Source organism: Camelina sativa, chromosome 18 (assembly GCF_030686135.1).
Source record: "Camelina sativa cultivar CO46 ecotype springtype chromosome 18, ASM3068613v1".
Taxonomy (NCBI): Eukaryota; Viridiplantae; Streptophyta; class Magnoliopsida; order Brassicales; family Brassicaceae; genus Camelina; species Camelina sativa.
The window spans coordinates 1,501,140-1,521,792 of record NC_141897.1 but is presented as its reverse complement, the minus strand read 5'-3'; the positions used below and the strand labels follow the sequence as shown (position 1 = coordinate 1,521,792).

General features: G+C 33.1%; 3 protein-coding genes and 1 pseudogene across 6 annotated transcripts; 3 read left to right on the top strand and 1 right to left on the bottom strand.

Annotated features, from left to right (window-relative positions):
• The first annotated feature begins 2,914 nt into the window (after window positions 1-2,914).
• Window positions 2,915-4,480, top strand: LOC147921346 (CENP-B homolog protein 2-like). The gene has a single exon (XM_087497642.1). The coding sequence runs from the start codon at window positions 2,915-2,917 to the stop codon at window positions 4,478-4,480; it is 1,566 nt and encodes a 521-aa protein (XP_087353768.1).
• A 681-nt stretch (window positions 4,481-5,161) lies between these two features.
• On the top strand, window positions 5,162-8,387 carry LOC104760244 (serine/threonine-protein kinase BSK2). The gene is made up of 8 exons (XM_010483137.3): window positions 5,162-5,792; window positions 6,027-6,244; window positions 6,638-6,773; window positions 6,861-7,100; window positions 7,182-7,267; window positions 7,374-7,562; window positions 7,646-7,918; window positions 7,996-8,387. Exons 1-8 carry the CDS (start codon window positions 5,717-5,719, stop codon window positions 8,245-8,247), a joined length of 1,470 nt encoding a protein of 489 aa, XP_010481439.2. The 5' UTR covers window positions 5,162-5,716; the 3' UTR covers window positions 8,248-8,387.
• A 37-nt stretch (window positions 8,388-8,424) lies between these two features.
• Window positions 8,425-12,405, bottom strand: LOC104760245 (pentatricopeptide repeat-containing protein At5g46580, chloroplastic pseudogene; annotated as a pseudogene). Of its 2 annotated transcripts, none has more exons than XR_015588737.1 (2): window positions 12,148-12,405; window positions 8,425-11,062 (listed from the first exon to the last, which is right to left on the bottom strand). The product of XR_015588737.1 is annotated as a pentatricopeptide repeat-containing protein At5g46580, chloroplastic pseudogene, transcript variant X2 (transcript). The 2 variants fall into 2 exon arrangements; XR_015588736.1 differs by having other exon boundaries at window positions 8,425-11,343; window positions 12,148-12,379.
• A 5,418-nt stretch (window positions 12,406-17,823) lies between these two features.
• On the top strand, window positions 17,824-19,655 carry LOC104760243 (NAC domain-containing protein 96-like). 2 transcript variants are annotated; one of them, XM_010483136.3, is made up of 4 exons: window positions 17,824-18,491; window positions 18,581-18,867; window positions 18,945-19,184; window positions 19,276-19,655. In XM_010483136.3, exons 1-4 carry the CDS (start codon window positions 18,335-18,337, stop codon window positions 19,471-19,473), a joined length of 882 nt encoding a protein of 293 aa, XP_010481438.2. In that variant the 5' UTR covers window positions 17,824-18,334; the 3' UTR covers window positions 19,474-19,655. The 2 variants fall into 2 exon arrangements, with proteins under 2 accessions (XP_010481438.2, XP_010481437.2); XM_010483135.3 differs by having other exon boundaries at window positions 17,862-18,491; window positions 18,945-19,190.
• Window positions 19,656-20,653: the final 998 nt, after the last annotated feature.

The following is a 20,653-nucleotide window of genomic DNA, read 5'->3' as shown; positions in this document are numbered from 1 at the left end:
AGAGCTTTCTCATTTGGCAGGTTAGAGAAGGGTCTTTGTCCAACTAGCTGGAAGTATGCAGGCTTCAGCTCAAAGTCATTCCTTGGAAATGGAGGTGGAACAATTGCAGAGCGGTTTTCATACATCAAATCAGCTCTGTTGAAGTCTGCAATAGTCCTGATCAGATCTCGGTTGTTCTATTGTCTTCGAACCGGATTCTGGACGTGGTTTGCAGCTCCACGTACGTCTGCTGGAGGTGGGTGTCGATCGATACCCTCTGATTGGCGTCGATCGACACCAAGGTTCTGTTCCGCAGCAACAACGACTTCAGCAATTACGTTGCCTTCCGCATCAAGCTTTTGGCCCTGCTCATTGCGCAAGTGGCCCTCTTGATCTCTCAAAGCACCATCCTCATCACGAACCAGAATGACTGTGTTAACCATCTTCAAGGATTTGGCTGCTTTTCTGTTCTCACGCTCAAGTTTTCCCAACTCTTGGTTTGAAAGATTCACAGTGGGATCAGTCTTGTTGCTCCTTGTGTGAGGTCTTGGAGGCATGCACCTGAAACACCAAAGAGAAGAAAAACAAAAATGTGTAAGTAGAAAATAAAAAGAAAAATTTAGACGAAATTAAAAACTCAAATCTAATGGTAGATCAAAGAGTCCCCGACAACGGCGCCAAAATTTGATATGCTCAAATTTACCCTAGAGCTACTCTCTCAAATTAAGAGGTCACTGTAATACTTAGGGGTCGAATTCCACAAGGACTCAAGACTACACAATAAATTATAGAGTTTTATGATTACGCTAAACAAGATGATTTAAATGAAATAGGCAATGCAAAATATTAAAATAAAACTGTTGTAAATTCAGAAGATCAAAAAGCTAGGTCCAGGGAATTTCTCAGAACATTACAAAATATTAAATCAATAATTAAATAGGATTCAAGCAATTAAAAATCAGATCTAGAACTCTAAACTCTTTTGTAAAATAAATCAGTTCTCACTGCAAATATTATCTAAATTTAAAACCAGAAAATCCAAATCTCTTTGTAAAATTCTAGGTTAAAAATCAGCTTTAAAAACAAGTTTAGATTGTTCACAAAATTACTAAATCAAATCTCTTTGCAAGAAGTAATTTTGCTCATCAAAAAGTTTTTGTCAGGAAAAACAATTATATTCTCATATCAATCAATAATCCTAAGATCTAAATCCAGATGGCTAATCAAAGATCTAGCATTAAAAACAACCTATGATGAAGATCTAGAAAGATAAAGAATCCTAAATAAACAGATCTAATAACTCATAAAATCCTTGTGAAAAACCCTGAACCTAACAAGCAAACTACTCAGACATATTCAATGAAGATCAAAACATAATTCTGAATAATAAGCAATTGAAATTCAACGAGTAAAGAGGGAGTTCAAGAATTCTTCTCTCAAAGCAGTTCAAATCTCTCTCCCAAAAGCTCTCAAAATCTCACAGGTTTGCAGAAAAATAAAACTTGCTAGAATAAAACTTCAGGGTTTTCTAAAATCCAAAAACACTATATATATGTCCTAAAACACGTCAGAGACTTGTGTTGCAATTTAGGAAAACTTTGGGTAAAATTGTAAAACTTCCAATTTTGTGATTCTTCATCGGCTGAAGAGGGTGTCGACCGATGCTCCTAAGTGGTGTCGATCGATGCCCTTGATTTGATCCGAGTCCAAATTGATTCTTAGAAATTTATGCTCCAAAATGATCCAAATTGCTCTACTTTGCTCTTTCTGTGCCAAAGTCCTAGAAAACCTGCAAAGACTCAAAAACATCCTAGATTACAATCCAAAAGACTCTAAAATACTCCTTATATCATGGTTGAAAACCACAAAAACCATGATATATCACATAACAACAAATGTACAAATAATAAGAATGCCTAAAGGCCAGACAGATAAGGTGAACCACAAAAAAAATAATCCACATGAGATGGCGAGGAGCTGTCCAAGAACGATTCGCCGGTCGCAATACAACAGTACAATTTATTTTCTTTTGGTATGAGAGAATATATAATAGTTCATGTAGTAATTACATTGCATCAAGTACAATAGTTAGAGGTCCTAGGGTTGCTAATGTGTAACTGTGTATTTTTGGAATATAAAATACAAAATCCAAAATAAAATAGTTTACGTTATGTTCTTTATTTTCTTTTTTTTGGTTTTGAGGAAATTCCCATATGATTAGAGTATGACTTGGTCCAAGATTCTTTTGTTTATGGTCCACGTTAGTTAGTATGATAAACTATTCAAAGATTCAGAGACAAGTACTACTATCATTTAAGTATCTGTGTGTTATATTATTTAAAATCTCGTAATTTTATGTCGAATTTAAGAAAATTGTGTTTTGTTTTTGTCGGTGAAGAAGAGAGTGATACCGAAGACTTTTTTCGTGTGAAAAGAATCATGTAATAACGGTACTTATTCATTTTGGAATTTATTATCAAATTGTTGTATTACGCTAAAATAAAAAATACGGATTAATTTTGGCAGTATTTTTTTTTTTCACAAACTTGGCAGAATAAACTTGTAAAATTTATATTAATAAAATTGTTGCAAAGAGAAATACAGTAAAACCTCTATAAATTAATAATGTGGGGATTTTGAGATTTTATTAATTTATAGTGATATTAATTTATAGAAATATTTTTGCAAAATACAATATTATTCACTACATGAACTTTTAAAATATTTCTAGATGTAAATTTGGAATTTTTACCTTAAAATCATATACTTTTTTAGAATTTTTCTTTATATAAAATTCCTTATGCTTTGATATAACATATTCAATTATGTTAACATTCATATTTCTATAGAACCTGTGTCTTTATTTGTAGACACGAACGTGAACGTACGATCTATTCTCATCTACTATTTTTTTTCTTTACACAAAATCTTAGCTATGGCTTCTCATCTAAAAGGTGTTGCAAAAGCAACTATGACAGACCAAATACGCAAAGAGTTATATGAGTACAAAAGAGATCATACCAAATGTACTCAAAAAGAGTTGCAATTGTGGATTCAAGAAAAATTTCAAATTCAAGTTAGCCAAGGTACAATCTCAAACACACTCAAAAGATCAGATGAATATCTTTCCACCAATCTGGAATCCAGAAAAGATATCAAACGTCACAAACCAGCAAAATATCCAGAGATGGAGAAAGTTTTTTTTGAATGGTTTCTTCAATACCAAGATCGTGTGAATATGACCGGAGAACTAATTTTAGAGAAGGCAAAAGTGACTATGAAACTTGTATACCCGGAACAAGATTTTGAGCACCAATTTTCTCAAGGCTGGCTTGAAAAATTCAAATTACGACACGGTATCAAGTCGTTTCGTCGGTTTGGAGAAAGCGGTTCAGTTGATGTTGAAGACATGGAAAAGAAGCTGGAAGCTATAAGAGGAAAAATAGATAAGTTTTCTAAGAAAGATGTTTTTAATATGGATGAAACTGGTTTGTTTTATAGGTTACAAGCTGATCATTCTCTTGCTACAAAACAACTTGAAGGCAAAAAACAAGACAAAGAAAGGTTAACTGTTGTTATTTGCTGTAACGAGGATGAGTCTGAAAAAATTCTCTTATGGATTATTGGAAAATATGCGAAGCCGCGCTGCTTCAAGAATGTCAACATGAATAGCTTGAATTGTCATTATCGAGCCAACAAAAGAGCTTGGATGACAAGTGTTATTTTTGAAGAATATATTCGCTGGTTTGATCAGATAATGCATGGTAGAAGGGTTTTGTTTGTGGTAGATAATTGCCCAGCACATCCAAGAAATATTGAAGGATTACATAATGTTGAGTTGTTTTTCTTGCCACCTAACATGACGTCAAAAATCCAACCTTGTGATGCTGGAATAATAAGAGCTTTTAAAATGCATTATCGAAGGAGATTTTACCGTGAGGTTTTAGAAGGATATGAGTTGGGACAATCTGATCCAGCTAAGATCAATGTTTTGCATGCTATCAATTTTGCGGTCTCTGCTTGGACAACTAATGTTCATGGAGAGACAATAGCAAATTGTTTTCGACATTGTAAAATTCGTTCAAGAGATGCCGTATCAAGGAATTCAGAAGAGGAATCAGTTTGTGAAGATGATATGCAGGAACTTGAAGTGGTGATTAATAATCTTGGTTATCGAAATAAAATGGTTATCAATAGTCTACTCGACTATCCAGGTGAAAATGATGCATGCTCAGAAGTTCAGAGTTTAGAAGAGATTGTGGCTTCTGTCATTAATGTTGATGAAGAAGCTGAAGACGATAATGTGGAACCTTTGGAACCAGTTACACGTAAGGAAGCAATTATCGCGTCTAGAACTCTTCACAACTTTTGGATGCAAATCGAGAAGACAACACCAGGAGTTTTTGATGCAATAAGGAAAATTAGAGATGAACTCCAACGAGATTCCAACTTTAAAAAAAGACAAACAACACTAGATTCATATTTTACAAAATTGTCTTAGTATTTATGCATATGATTTATGATTATTAATTTATGATATTATTGGGACCATATTTTACATTGAAATTTCAAAAAAATTATTATCTTATTATCTTATCGAATATTGTTAATTTTTATACTGGCCCGACTTGGGACCAACAAAATTTATTAATTTATAGTGATTATTAATTTATAGAGTATTAATTTATAGAGGTTTTACCGTAGTTACTTTCCATCTTCGGTAAAATTCAGGACCCAAGAACGTAGAGGCACGTGCCTCCTGATAGACTTGTCATGTGTGATGTGACTTATTATTTTCTTTGTCCAATAATTGTTTTTAAGACAGCAAAAACTCATTATTTTCAAACAAGAATAAAAGACATAAACCAAGCCATCTTTGACATGTTTATCTCATAGATTAATATTGCTCAATCGACTTACAATAATTATCAACATAGTTAGGCGGAGAAAAAGAAAGAGAAGAGAGCTTGCAGCAATTATTTTCGCTGTTACTGTTATTGTGTTGTTGACTTTAATTGGTGGATTAAGATAGGATAGCAATAGTCAATAGAGAAAACTTGTACAGTCAATATTAGGTTACTATTTTGTATTTACTAACAAGGGCCTTTGAGGTAAAATAAAGTAGTAAACCATAAACATAAAATTAATATAAATTTATGCCATATTATTTCAACAAGGTGATGAATTGATAAATTTTATTCAGATTTTTTTTACTATTTGTTTTATAAAAGAATTGCATAATTTATCAAACTTTGAAAATGGTATAAAAACTGAAACCCAAAATTTAAAATTCTAGTGTATAGTTCCGAGGAAAAAAGAAAAAAAGCATATGCAAGCAAAATCTAATAGTGTAAAGAGATCTTTGCTTCACATGACTCTATTTTTTTATTTTTTTTTGCTTGTTACCTCTATTTTTTCAAGTGTGCAGCTTTTTTGAAGCTATATTTATATTTTTCAGATCTTTCTCTTTCTCTCTCTCTCTAGCTACTTCTTTTTGTCTTTAAGTTTTCAAATTTTTATTAAATTTTATATTCTACTACTGCCTCCTCAGCTCCTTACAAAGCACAAATCCAAACCCCAAATCAAATCCCACCATTGTTTTATTACCTCAATCCAAGAACACAAGACAGAACAAATTAGCTCTCCTAATCATTTTCTCTTTCAATTCCTGTTTCTTATCCAAAATTTCTGATTTTTGTGGGAAACAAGTTGTTTTTAAGCTTTTGATGTGAGATAAATGGGTTGTTTACATTCCAAAACTGCTAATCTACCTTCTTCTGATGATCCATCAGCTCCAAACAAACCAGAATCAGGTAAATAATAGTCTCTTAGACTCCAAGTACTCACATTTTTTGTTTGCTCACTGAGTAAATCTGCAGCATTTTTTGTCTGTTCTTGTTATGGGTTTTTAATTTGTGGGGTTAGGGTTTTTTTTAGTCTAAAAGCAGAAAAAGTTGTAAAGTCTCAGCCTTTTTGGAATTAAACTCTTGTTTAGATTGATTTGCCTTTTTGGGATATGTTTGTGTTTTGTTGTTGTGTGGTTACAGTAAATGGGGACCAAGTGGATCAGGAAATCCAAAATTTCAAAGAATTTGATCTGAATGAGTTGAGAAAAGCAACCAATGGGTTTAGCCCTAGCTGCATTGTCTCTGAAGGTGGAGAGAAAGCTCCTAATGTAGTTTACAGAGGGAAGCTCGAAGGGAATCATCTTGTAGCCATCAAGCGGTTCTCTAGGCAATCTTGGCCTGATGCTCAACAGTTTGTGGTAAGAAATATCTGAGAAGACCAATGCATGGTTTGTTGTTTAGCACTTTGTTCATTGATTCTTTGACTCTGACTTTAGACCCTACTTGAATCTCTTGGACTATCTGATCACTTCTTAGGCAAAGCTATGACTAGATAAATGAATAGTGTGTTAGGTGTAGCTTTTAGTTACAGGAAAGGAAAAAGACATCGGCTTTTACTCAGAGAATAAGCTTCCCTGAGATTGATTTGCTAAAAGGCAGAAAAGTCGACAATTTGGGGTTTAAAGCTGCTTTTAAATCCTAGGATCCGACTAATGTCTTGAGTGTTGATATTTATAGCGAAAATAGAAACCTGAGATAACAAACATGGGAGCTTTGTCCTGGTGTTGACCGTAATTGACTTGTGAAATCAGGTGGAAGCAACAGGTGTTGGGAAGCTTAAAAACAAGAGAATAGTCAGTCTGATTGGTTGCTGCGCTGAGGGAGATGAGAGATTGTTGGTAGCAGAGTATATGCCAAATGATACTCTCTCAAAGCATCTATTTCACTGTAATTGTCTTATCCTTCTGTCGTTATAAGCTTGGTTTATAATCGTGTTTGGATGCTTTACACTCTTCTTTTTGCTTATGTTTTCAGGGGAAAAACAGCCACTTCCATGGGATATGCGTGTTCGAATCGCAGACTATATTGCACAAGCACTTGATTACTGCAACATCGAGAACCGAAAAATCTACCATGACCTAAATGCATACAGAATCCTCTTCGACGAGGAAGGTGACCCTCGTCTATCTACTTTTGGTCTAATGAAGAACAGTAGAGATGGAAAAAGCTACAGTACCAACTTAGCTTATACTCCACCTGAGTTTTTACGGACAGGTAACATTCTTGATCTTGAGAACTTGAAGATGAAACAATTCATTATTGAAGATTAAAGGTCTCTGTCTTTTTTTTTGGCAGGTAGAGTCATTCCTGAAAGTGTGATATTCAGTTATGGAACTATACTGTTAGATCTTTTAAGCGGCAAACACATTCCACCTAGCCATGTATGTGCTTCTAGTTACTTTCACTCTATGTCAGTTTTTTTGTCAATTCGCCAAAGGGTTGTTTTAGTGTCTTCTTAAATAAACTGGTGGTGATGTTTTATATCAGGCTCTTGATATCATAAGAGGTAAAAATGCGTTGCTTCTTATGGATTCATCTCTTGAAGGGCAATATGCGAATGAAGATGCGACTAAATTAGTTGAGCTTGCTTCAAAATGCCTTCAGTCGGAGGCAAAGGATCGACCAGATACCAAATTTCTTCTCTCTGCAGTGGCACCACTACAAAAGCAAGAAGAGGTTTGATATAATCCCTACATGAAATCGACAATGTGAACTTCATATCCAAATTAATTATCCTGGTTTTGGTTTTGTTTGCTTAGGTTGCTTCTCATGCATTAATGGGCTTACCAAAGAACATAGTAATATTACCAACTATGCTTTCTCCTCTTGGAAAGGCCTGTGCAAAGATGGACCTTGCGACATTTCACGACATATTGCTTAAAACCGGTTACAGAGACGAGGAAGGTGCAGAAAATGAGCTTTCATTTCAAGAATGGACACAACAAGTGCAGGAGATGCTCAATACAAAGAAGTTCGGGGACATTGCTTTCCGAGACAAGGATTTCAAGAACTCAATTGAATACTACTCAAAGGTGAGGAAAAAAAGCAACAAATCTATAATTCTTTGTGTTCTACAAGAATTTATAACTCCTTTATCTATGGTTTATAGTTGGTGGGGATGATGCCGGTTCCTTCTGCAACAGTTTTCGCTAGACGGGCTTTCTCCTACTTAATGACAGACCAACAAGAGCTTGCACTGAGAGATGCAATGCAGGCTCAGGTGTGCATACCTGAATGGCCAACAGCGTTTTACTTGCAGGCTTTAGCGCTCTCGAAGCTCGGAATGGAAACTGATGCTCAAGATATGCTCAACGATGGCGCAGCATATGATGCAAAGCGACAGAATAGCTGGCGATGCTAAGCTATAAGAGGAAGTCCCAAATATTTATGGGTCTTTGTAGACAGTATCTGAAAGGTGTGTATGCGTGTAAGAGAGAGCTGAGAGAGAGATATTGAATGTGTTGGTAACTTTTGTGAAATGAGAGTTTTTTTTTGCATGAATCTTATGAAAAGTTAACTCTTTTAGGGAAAGAGAAAATAAGACTGCAAATAACTAAATTTGATATCTTCTTCCTTGTGGTAATACAAAAAGATTGAAACTTTATCAAAATATTCAATATACTATTGCAGTTATAAACAACTTTACTTGGAAAAATAATGTTGCTTTTTAGTTTAGGATAACAGATGATGATGTTTCATACTTGAGAAGCAACTAAAGGTGGAAACTTTGATTCCAACCATGACACCAAATCTTCCTTTGTAGCCACAAAAATACCCGCCCTATCGCTCTGTTTGAAAGGTGCAGATAGCTGTTGCAAATGCAAGGCGAAAGAGTTTGCTAATCCCTGTGAGAATCTGTGGGTTCCTGTCCCAGTTTGTGCAAAGAACAAATCTGGAAGATCTTCTTGACGTCTAATGATGCTGGCAAGTGTTCTCATCCACTCTTCGAGAGCAGTCTCAGCCGCACCAACTGATAGTGACCTCACATCTAAGCTCCATTCTTTCATGGTCTTGTTGTGTAATCCTGGATATAGGCCGAAAAGGGTTCCTAAATAGAGAAGCTCATGAGCTCTCTCGTGACGCTTCTTGCCTCTGCATATATCTATCAAGCAGTTGCAGAAGGGCCTTCTTGCCTCTACTTGGGTTGCATTGATCACTAACTTGAACTCTTCTTTTACAGTCTCAAATTCGGTTTTCTCATCTACTATCAGATTCACAAATGTCACCAGCTTCTGATTTGCTTTCTCCAAACAAGCCATAACCTTTTCAGCATCCTCACTACTCTCACACAAGGCCATAACCGAAAGAAGACACCCACAAAGCCTATCATCAGGCTTAACACCCCTTCGAACCGAGAGATCAAACACATAAACCAAATCATCAATCCTTTTTGCTTTCCCTAAGCATTGAACTAAACAAGTGCAACCCATCACATTAACCGGAACACCAGCTTCTAACATTTCTTCAAACAATTGCATCGCCTTTTCAGCTTTTCCACCACTCCCATATATATTCAGCATGGCTGTGTAACTAAAATTATCAGGTATACATTGCGCAGACTCCTTCATATCATTAAACAGCGTCTCAGCTTCTTCCTCCAATCCAATATCAGCACACATATTTAACAATGTGTTGTACAAAATGAAATCCATCGGCCATTTCTTCACCTTCATTTCCTCCCACAAGTTAAGTGCATCTTTCCCCCACCTCGCTTTCCCATAAATCTTAACAAGAGCTGTCAAAGTTTTCTCATTTGGAGTTAAACCTTCCTCAAGCATCTCATTAAACAAACTCCTAGCCAAACCTGGTTTCCCAGCTCTTCCCATAGCTTCCAACAAAGTATTATACACAACCACATTAGGCTTCACATCCATAGATTTCATCTCTTGCAAAACATACCTAATCCCATCATAATCCCCCGCTTCACCAAACATTTTTCCCAACACAGAGAACGCTATAGCATCAGGTTTCCAACCCGTAGCAACAGCTCTTTCATACAAACTAAGAACCTCCTCAACTTTTCCTAACTTGGAATAAACATCAAGAACTGCAGAGTAAGTGACCTCATCAGGCATCAGACCAGTTTTGTACATTCTCTCAAACCACTCAATAGCTTTGTTGTAAAGATTGCACCTTTTCGCACAAGTGATGATAGTGGAATAAGTGATGTTATCAAGCTCAAGACCATCATTCACCATTTCAAGTGCCAGCTCCTCAATAAGCTGAAACTGCCTCCCAAATCTCAGAGACTTCATTGTAACATTGTAAAATATTGTTTCCATACGAAACAGATTCTTGGATTTAACCCAATTAAAGAAAACATGAGTCTTTTGCCATTCTCTCAAGCTGTTTAGCACAAGCAATGCGTTATCTCTATCGGGTGGATAAGGAATCTCGTCGAGAAGAGATAAAAACTCAGACTTTTCAGTGAAATTAGAACTGTTGAGCTTCTGAGCAAAAGCCCTGAGGTCCTTGATTTGATGATTGTAAGAGTAAGCAGAACGCTTTTGTCTCTGAAGTGAAAGAACTGACCTTTTGGGTCTTGTTGGATTGACCCATACAGACTTCGGTTTAGCCAAGATATGGGTTTGCTCTTGTCTGAGTGTTGTCGCAGAGAGAGGCTTGAGTTGCTCAGATAGAGATGGGGTTTTTGTTGTGGTGATTGGTTCTTCTTCTAGGGTTTTAGGTTGTTTGGAACTGCAAGAAATGTTGAGTTTTCTAGTACGAGATTGTCTTAAAAGAGAAGGCTTTAAGAATAGACTGTGTTTCTTTGTGTCTGAATTTTGGGGATTGAAGCAGACATCAATGGCTGTAGTGAGAACAGTCGCCATTAGAAACGCAGAGTGAGAGGTTTTTGCGTGAAGATGGCTTTGTGTCTCTGAAACATGAGAGAGGTTTATCAGAACATCTTATCTTAATTTTGAAACGACGCTCAAAAGTAAATATTTGGATATGGGCTTCATATGGACCAGCAGAAATTGGCCCATAAATATTTGCGTATGGCACATTGCATGTAGGGGTGTCAAACGGGCATGCTCCGCTTACTTTTGCGGACTAACGGGCATGCCCGCGGGCATCTCTTCTTCTCCTCCGCGTTGGCCTGCAACTACAGATGTGGCATTCTCAGGAGGTAAAACAAGTGCTCTGCAAGTAGGACAAGTCGCTGTCGCTCCAACCTTTTTATCAAGGATTAAATGAGCTTTTCACAAAAACTACTTCAAGTTGGATTAAATGAGTCATAAACAAGTCACTATAAGCCAGCTAATCAAAGCTCAAAGCAGAATTTTAATCCTATGAGACGGAAGTGAAATCATGAACTATGAATGAAAGCACTACAGATATGGTACAAACAGAGTTCCTCTAAAAAATCCTTTTATACTCATGAAATATGTGTGTCCAATAAAAAATTCCTTTTAGCTGAACTAGAATTAATTAGGCTCTTAGATCCGCAGAAGAACTGTAAGAACACACAAAATAAGAAAATAAGAAGTTAGAGATCATATAAACAAAATTCTGCAATCCAATGCCCAAAGGATTGAAACCAAAAAAGTTCTGCAATCCCAATGCCCAAAGAATCCAAACTGAAGCATATTAAGCAGATGGAAATGACAATGACAATAAACAAAACCTTGCAGTAAAACAAATTGGCCAAACATCTCATTACCAAATTCAAACAACCTAACATTCAATCTAAGTGCCTACTCTAAACGACTAATCACATAATCGTATCGTTAATATACATACCATGTCAGATATAATCAACTAGTAAGAACATGATTTATACAACAACCTCTAATTTCTTCATTGCATTAAAGAAACAGAAACAAGAACAAAATCATAAATAGTATCTTAAACTTGCAGAGGAAGATAAGTTGGTAACAAACTAACACACAACATAATAATAACTGCAGTTAGATTCAATCTCAAGTTATCAATTTCTCTATTCCCAAAACAACACAGTCGAATCAAAATTACGATTCGCAAAACACAATGGCCTAAAACAACAAAAGTAGTATAAGAAAACCCGGATACCTAGAACAGACCGTGAATTAGAAATTTCAACATTCCACTCAAATCCAGTGAAACAAAACCACGATTTCGATTCCCAAGAAGAACAACAATACATCAATCCCATAACAAACAAAATCACAAACACATATTGAGAAGCAGCACTGAGACTTAAATTCACAATTTCTATAACTCTTGCCGGTACAATTTGAAATCATCTGACCATAAAAATAAGTTGTAAATCTCTAATTACCTTGTTAGTTTCAGAAAATTGAGAAGACATGGTAAGTGGGACTGTCAAGCACAGAAAAAGAAGAACATGATTACCCGATGTTCCATCGGTAGAGATGTCAAGAAGAAGATGAAATCATCTGACCATAAAAATCAGTTGTAAATCTCTACCGATGAAACATCCTTCATCTTCTTCTTCTGTTCTTCGTCTTCGTCTCCACAGATCGATGGACCATCGGGTAATCCGCAGACCCGCAATCCGCGACGGGCATGACCGCTTGAATCCGCCGACCAAACGGGTCCGGTCCAATATGCCCGCAAAAATTTGGACTTCAATGACTAGGCCCAAGCCCGCTCCGCTAGGCTTCTTATTGGGCTATGCCCGCGGGCATCTGGCCCGTTTGACACCCCTAATTGCATGTTTTGTGGTTACGGTGAAATTGAAAGTGAACAAGAATGTTTAATTTATGAGATTGATAAATACAATATTAATTTCTCAGATGCCAAAAAAATATTAATTTATATGACCTAAATATTTTGATACTATAGTTTATAAATAATTTCATTTCTGACTTACTTAAAAATAAGAAAATATCATATTCAGTTCAATAAAAAAGTAAATTAAATGAATTTTAAATAATGATACAATATTTCTTAATTGATAGGTCAAGGATACGTTGATGCTAATGTTCAGGTTGGAGGAGCTCAGTTTCAAGGTAAGGTAAGTCATATATGTTTTCCACATGATTTACTTATAAGCTAATAAAACATAAAGTCTTTTAATTATCAAAATTTAAGTAATCCGCCTACAACCATTATCTATTTTATTTTTGTAAATAAAACTTAAAAAATCAATTGTACGCACGATTGACCTATATGTATAAGAATTGCATTATAATATAAAATTTTGTTGAAATATTTATGACCTACAAATTTTAAACAAAAAAGGTTTACATGCAACTACCATATCAGTTTGTCGAATACATATACATATGTAGATATTTTGTATTTTTGTCAACCTTGATAGAAAAAAACCGCTTTTATTATAAATATTGGACCACCTCAATTCTTGCATTCGTCAATATTTATAGAGATGGATATATTTGTAGATATTTTAAATTGGTGAATAACTTGTGCAAATTTCAAATTTTGGAGTAATTCGTCGATTCAAAATGAAAGAAGTATTGTGACTTAAAATTTTAATCCTACCTAATGTCTACATAATTTAAAGTTGAAATTTGAAAAAGTGGGCAAGCAAATCAAATGGAAAGATGTTTAAAACAAAATATAAGCTTAACACTCAAACAAAGTATAGTAAAAACAAATGTTGAGATGGTTATGCATGACTTATCGATCTCGTAAAAGCAAAAATTGAAATCATGAAAATATGCTTAAGTGCATTCGTTTTGGCAACATCAACAAAATTCATGGTATTATGTTTTTTGTGATTGTAATGAGTTGCTTAAGGAGCAATAATATGAGCAATATGAAAAGAAGAACTTCTAGCAACCCAATTGATTTTGATAACTAGTTTATATTATTGTGTTTGTAATGTGCTATTAAAATAATTTGATAAAACAAAAATTGCAATATATGGTAACGTAAAAGTAGGTCTAATATATATGAGGGCATTCATGACATAACTTCTTAGTTAAAACATTTTTTGGTCACGTCTATTTTTTAAAATCAAATCATCTTCCAATCTACATTATACCAAACAATACATTTATCACATGTGTTATGTGTATGCATTAACAAAAGATGAGTTTTTGTTTCTCAAATGATACATTAAAAGATATTCCAAACATAATTTAAATTTTTATTAAATTCTTTTTTACTCAAAACTTTTTGTTCATGCATACAAATGTTGTTCTATTTTTAGTGTCTTTGTCTTCGCTAAGATGTTCATACCTCGTGATAATGATACCCAATTATTTACACAAAAATTTGACATTGTGAACAACTACAAAACAAATTCTGCCAATGTAGTAGTCAAATAAAGAAAATCGTAATGTTTGGTCAAACCACTAATCAAATATTTTCAAATTATATATATATTTTTTTTGCATTACAGTTTCACATAAAGATTGAAATATAATTTTAAAAGAACTTTTAATTTCACACACATAAAAAAACTTGGTATCCACTCATTATTTTATGTAGACTTCCCTATATGAGTGGTATGCAAAAAAAATCCGAGTTTTGGCATCAAAATAATTTCTCCTTACGTAAAACGTTGCTAACTGGTTATAAAACTTGAAGATTCAAAACAAATAAGATGAAAGAAAAATAAAGAAGCAAATAAAGTAAAGAAAGATAAGAAGGGAGCCGAAAGCAAAAGGAAGAAAAAAGGTGAGGAGACAAAGTGTGATTAAGTGATAAGATGAGTCCTCTCCTTTTCCAACGTTCATGGCTTCACTTTGACATCAATTTCACCCCTCTTCTTTTATTATGTTTCCAATTTACGAGTTTAGTTAACTTTAAATTCTAAAACAGTTTTAACGCTCAAAATTTTCATCAACCTAACACTAGAACAATAACTATGACTAGAAATCTAGAACTACTTGTTGGATTAGTGTCTTTGAGTTTGATCATACGTTTGATATATAAGGATTTGGATATCATATCTCCTAAGTCCTAACCTTCATAAACCACGATTTATAGTACGTCACTGAATTATAATCATATAAATTTGAGAAGATAAACGCGCTCTCTTTCTTTTTGTTTTCCTCAAATATAATGTAAAACAACGACAAATATTTTAATAATTGAGGAAGCAAGCCGATCAATGTACCGTCTGAACATCGGATGACATATCGGATCCGATAGATTAGGTTCCCCAACTTAACAATATGTTTTATTTTCTACAATCATAATATAATTGCATTTATTCGTTTGTTAATGATCTATCAATGATTAACCACTTTCCATTATCTTTAAACCCTAACTAGGTATAATATAATTATGCATTTTTTTTAAAGCATTTTTATCAAGAGAACTTTAAATAGTTCAAAAAGGTCTATGAAAATTGGAAACATATATTTTTTCGTCATATGTAATTTACACTCGCATGTTATCATATTCGAGTTTAAATCTATCCATAAGATATCTATCACATTGATATTTTGATTTTTTAAAAAATTATTAAACAATGATGATGTGTAGTTTATACAAATAGATCCATCTACTCCTATATAGAAAATTCAACTCACATTACATGATACGATATACGATTCATTCCGAAATCTTGTATCGATAATCTGCAAAAGAAACTCACACCTTTAGAATTATGATTACTAGATCAACGTAAAAATATCATTGGCTATAAACTACTTAGTACTTACATACTTGACCAAAAGCGCATCCACCGGGTAAGAACATTAATTGTTTAGTTACAAAATTAATACTTATTGTTAATTTGAAATGTAGGTATCCATGTAAGGGTGGTCAACTGGTCATTGATATATCCGTTATTCGTATAGACAAGTATATTTGCCATATTATGCATTTATTTATGCTTTTAGAGATTTTTTTTTTGTGTGTTAAGAACTTCTCTTTTCTGATAGTATTCCCTTTAGCGTTACCATGGGTTAACAATGTACATTTTTATAGAACCAACCCTCTGTTACCGTCAACTGAAGTAATTCTTTTTAACTTGGATTTCTCAATTCTGAACCTAACAAAACCAAAACCGATTCAACAAATCAATACAAAATAATGAGTCAATATCATAATTTTATAACATGCATGCAAGGTTAAATTTAGGTAGTGATTTTAAAAAAAAAAATAGGTAGTGATACATATGATAATATTAAGACGAAGAACTATATATGCTACATATCATAATCAAAACTTCAATTTATATTTATAATATCCAAAGAAATGATCATTATATATATATATATAACCCATTAAGAATACTATATTAACTTTATAAATAAATAATTATTTATTAAAATTCAATGTTTCGTGAAAGACTTCGCTAAGAATACAAATTAATTATAAGTAAACTAAAAACGTGTTAAACTAAATAACATTAGTTGGCTATTGTCCCACCAATACGGATGTTGGAAGATAACATACCATCACCTGCTACATTTGGTATGTTTTCACATTTCTTTTTATGGAAAATTAAGAACTGGATGAGGTTCTATTTAGATATAACTTAAACATGTAATAGAGTATATATAACTAATAAATGAAACCTTGATTCGAGGATGGTCTTTATTTTCTATTTTTTTTTTTGTTTTGTTTTAATCTTTGTTTTTTTCCCCTTAAAATAAATTACTTAAAAACAGAAAATTAGCAACATCGATTCAAACAAACGATCTACATGGTGAATGCATGTTTTGGGACTGAATCCAAGAACCACACTTGATGATATCAAGGGACATCCACCAGTTTCTGCCTTTGCCTCATCATTTTCCACGAGTTTGAGAAACTAATTAAAAGGGTGTTTTGGAGCACCAAATGCTCTTGCCCATAGATATATATACATCTGTTGTTTGTGAGACATGGAGGAAATATTTAAATTATGTGACTTACCAAGTTAACTAAACTGATAAAACTCTTTGTGTCAGATTCTTGTTAGTGATGAAGATTTTCAAATAGCGAACTGACTTATAAATGCCTATAATACCAAGACGTAATTGTCATGATGGCAGTGTAAATTTTAGTCATCGTATCTAGGTATCCCTTTTCCAGATGCTATGAAAAAAAAAAACTAAATTGGTCCAACTAAATGGGAAACCATAAACGGCACAACTTTATGCAAGCGTCATATTTTAGGCTATAAAAGTATAAATAATAAACTTATAATTAATATCCGGATCGGAATATGAACTTACTATTGTAATTCCAAAATGGATAAAAGAAGAAACTTTTGTATCTTAAGTGTATCTGAGAACTTCTGAATTATTTTTTCCAACAAAAATATTCAGAGTGGCTCTTTGGTCGTTCTTAAAGACATTGAACAATTATGTAAACTAAAATTAGGAAAATAAAATATGGTTTGGTCCGATTAGAGTAGCCGCGGGTCCACTATCTTGTTCCGACTCAAGTATTTAGTTTTCGTTATCACTTTCTTCTTCTTCTTTTCGTATGACATAAAAAACGTTCAAGTTACACTAAAAAGTTCTTTTGTCCTACGCATTGTGACGTGGAACAGTATTTTAAAACTCAATATCACAGTAATATATGACTGGGAAAGTTACAACTTGAGGTGTAAAAGTTGCACACATTAAAATATCTAGCTATAGCATTGGTACGCTAAGAAACAATAGTAAACTCATTTGATACAAAATATTACACTGACATACACGTAATTAAGTATAATCTATAGAAACATTGGTTGTGTTGTAATCGCATTGACATACTAGTATATGTGAAGATTGAAATGATAAACCTATCATTGAAAATAAAATTAATGGTTAGTCAACAAGAAGATAAAAACTTTGAAAGATATAAGGAAATGAGTTGTCCAATTGCTTGTGCCTAAGTGTGAACATGTAAATAACCTATTGAGTCTAGGTGGGTCCAATTACTTTGGAATTTTATTTTATAGAACACTTCAGACAAGTTATGTCTTAATCACTTTATCGGTCTCCCATAGTTTTGTTAAAAATAAAAGCCACATACTAACAAACTTTTATAATTCCAATTTACATTTATATAGAAACTCAATGTTCTACCAACTTTGTGCTATAAATATCCAGCACTCCATAACCATTCAACACTCTACCAACCTCTTCTAATTTCTACAATTACTCTCTTTATCATTCGCTAAACACTCGTTGTTAAGAAAAAATAATTCCTTAATCACTTTTGAAGCTTTCACACCAATATATATTTACTTTCTTATTACATCTCTTACTCTTAAAGATTTTTGGTTACTTTTTTATTTTTATTTTAATTATTTTAAAGATTTTTGGTTATTTTTTATTTTCATTTTAATTATACGAAACAGTTTGTTTTCTTTCAGACAATGTTCTTGTCACACAAAAAATACAATCGACTTGACTTGCAAAACAACAAATCAAGCGTCGAGAAAAGTTTCTATTTTTGGATTTTCCAAATATTAACTGTTGTAGCTTCGTGACTAAAAAAGAAATATCGATTCCTTGTTCAAAAATAAATAAATATTGATTTCAAGATTTTTAACTTTTATTTGGTGTATAACAAGTCATCGTATTGTGAGTTTATTATTGCAAATGGGAAGTTCATGTTTACCTCCAGGATTCCGGTTTCATCCTACTGATGAAGAACTCATCGAATACTACTTGAAAAGAAAAGTCGAAGGTCTCGAGATCGAGCTTGAAGTCATTCCCGTTATCGATCTTTATAGTTTCGATCCTTGGGAGTTACCAGGTAACATATATGAACTTCAAAAATATTGTTTAAATTTTCTTGCAACTTTTCAAAATATTAATATTTTTGTCGTCATTGTTACTTCTTAGACAAGTCATTTCTTCCAAACCGAGACATGGAATGGTTCTTCTTCTGTTCAAGGGACAAAAAATATCCTAATGGTTTCCGTACAAACCGAGGAACAAAGGCTGGTTATTGGAAAGCAACCGGAAAAGATCGGAAAATTACTTCTCGTTCATCTTCTATAATTGGCTATAGGAAAACTCTAGTTTTCTATAAAGGCCGTGCCCCGTTAGGCAACAGAAGCAATTGGATCATGCATGAATATCGACTCTGCGATGATGATTCATCACAAGGACCACCACAACATTTCAAGGTAAAGAGACTTGATATTTTTTTGTTTTTGTTTCATTTTGTAAGTGAATATTAAGAATTGAATGTGTTTAATTATAGGGAGCTTTTGTGCTATGTCGTGTTGCAATGAAGACTGAGATCAAAACTAATTCGAAAATCCGAAAAATTCCAAGCGAGCAAACTATTGGTTCTGGAGAAAGCTCGGGGTTTTCCAGCCGAGTAGCATCTCCTAGTCGCGATGAAACAATGCCATTTCACTCATTTGCCAATCCTGTATCTACTGAAACGGACTCCTCCAACATTTGGATTTCACCAGACTTCATTCTTGATTCTTCAAAAGCACGTGTATACAATTCTATATTGACTAATAGCTAAACCAAAACCGGTTTTGGTTTATCTAGTATAGGTTTGAATATATTTTTTTGTGTAGGACTATCCTCAAATCCAAGAGGTTGCATCTCAGTACTTCCAACAAGACTTTGATTTTGCGGTCATTGGTAACCAAAACATGGATTTTCTAGCGAGTACAAGCTTAGATCAGAACATGGATGAGTCTATGCAAACCGGTTATTGGACAAACTGTGGATACGATCAAACCGGTTTATTCGGTTACTCAGATTTCTCCTAGACGGAGTAATTTGGTCTGTAAGACCGAAACGCCTTTTATCGTTTTGAGCCTTGGAAGACTTTTAGCATTGGTCTATGGATGAGTTTCATTTTTTTTTTTTATGCTAATTATGGAATTACTATATTATAGAGATTTGATGTAAAATATTTGTCATTAATATATGAAGCTGTATTTTATATTCCCTATGGATTCTTTTAAAAAATCTCAATAGGATTATGCACTACTTTTCATCTTTATATCTCTCATCTATACAATTAAATGGGGAGCACAGTTAGAGATAAAAAAAATAAAAAAACATGACATATATTCATGTTGCCAAACAGACCAACTTAAATACATAATTAAAAAAAAATTAAACTTCCCTAAAACAATGGCAACAATTAATAAATGATTAACTCTTTTAATAATTGGTTATAACAAAGGATACTTAAATTTTGGATCTAATTTTGGATATGGTTATAACCCATAAATAAATAATTTTGAATATATTATTTTCCAAATAGTTTTCTAAATTAATATTAAACATTTATAGTTTTCTAAAAACAATTATTCGTGTGTTAAATTAGATTCAAATTATTCCAGTATTTAGGAAACTATATTAACTATAAATGATACATTATATTTTATAAAATTATATTCAGTATAAATAATAAAGTCAAATATTTTAGGAAACTATATTAATGATTAAGTATAAGAGATCTCAATCTTTAACAAATATTCTAATAACTAAAGTTAGAGATTGTTGCCAAAAAAAAAAATAGTTAGAGAATTATACAATTTTTTTGCGAAACACGATTACAAATTAAAACATGAAATTAAATCTCATTTAAAATGATAACTTAAATTGATGAGAGATGCTATTTAGTTGAAATTAATTAAATATTTCTTAAAATATAAATTTATGATGAAGTGGTTATTATTTAAATATTTCTTAAAATAGTTAAATTAAATTGCATGTGAATCCAAAATTTATGGTGAAGTGGTTATTATTTCAAACGTTTAGAAATTTGATGAAGGTAAACCAATATAAGTTTATGTTATAAATGCTATACCATATAATTATATCTACAAATAAAATGTTATGTGGATGTGAATCTTTTACCTACTTCCTTATTTGTTGGACTAAAATATATAATCTCAAATTAATAAAATATTATTAAAACTACGGTTATAAGATAAA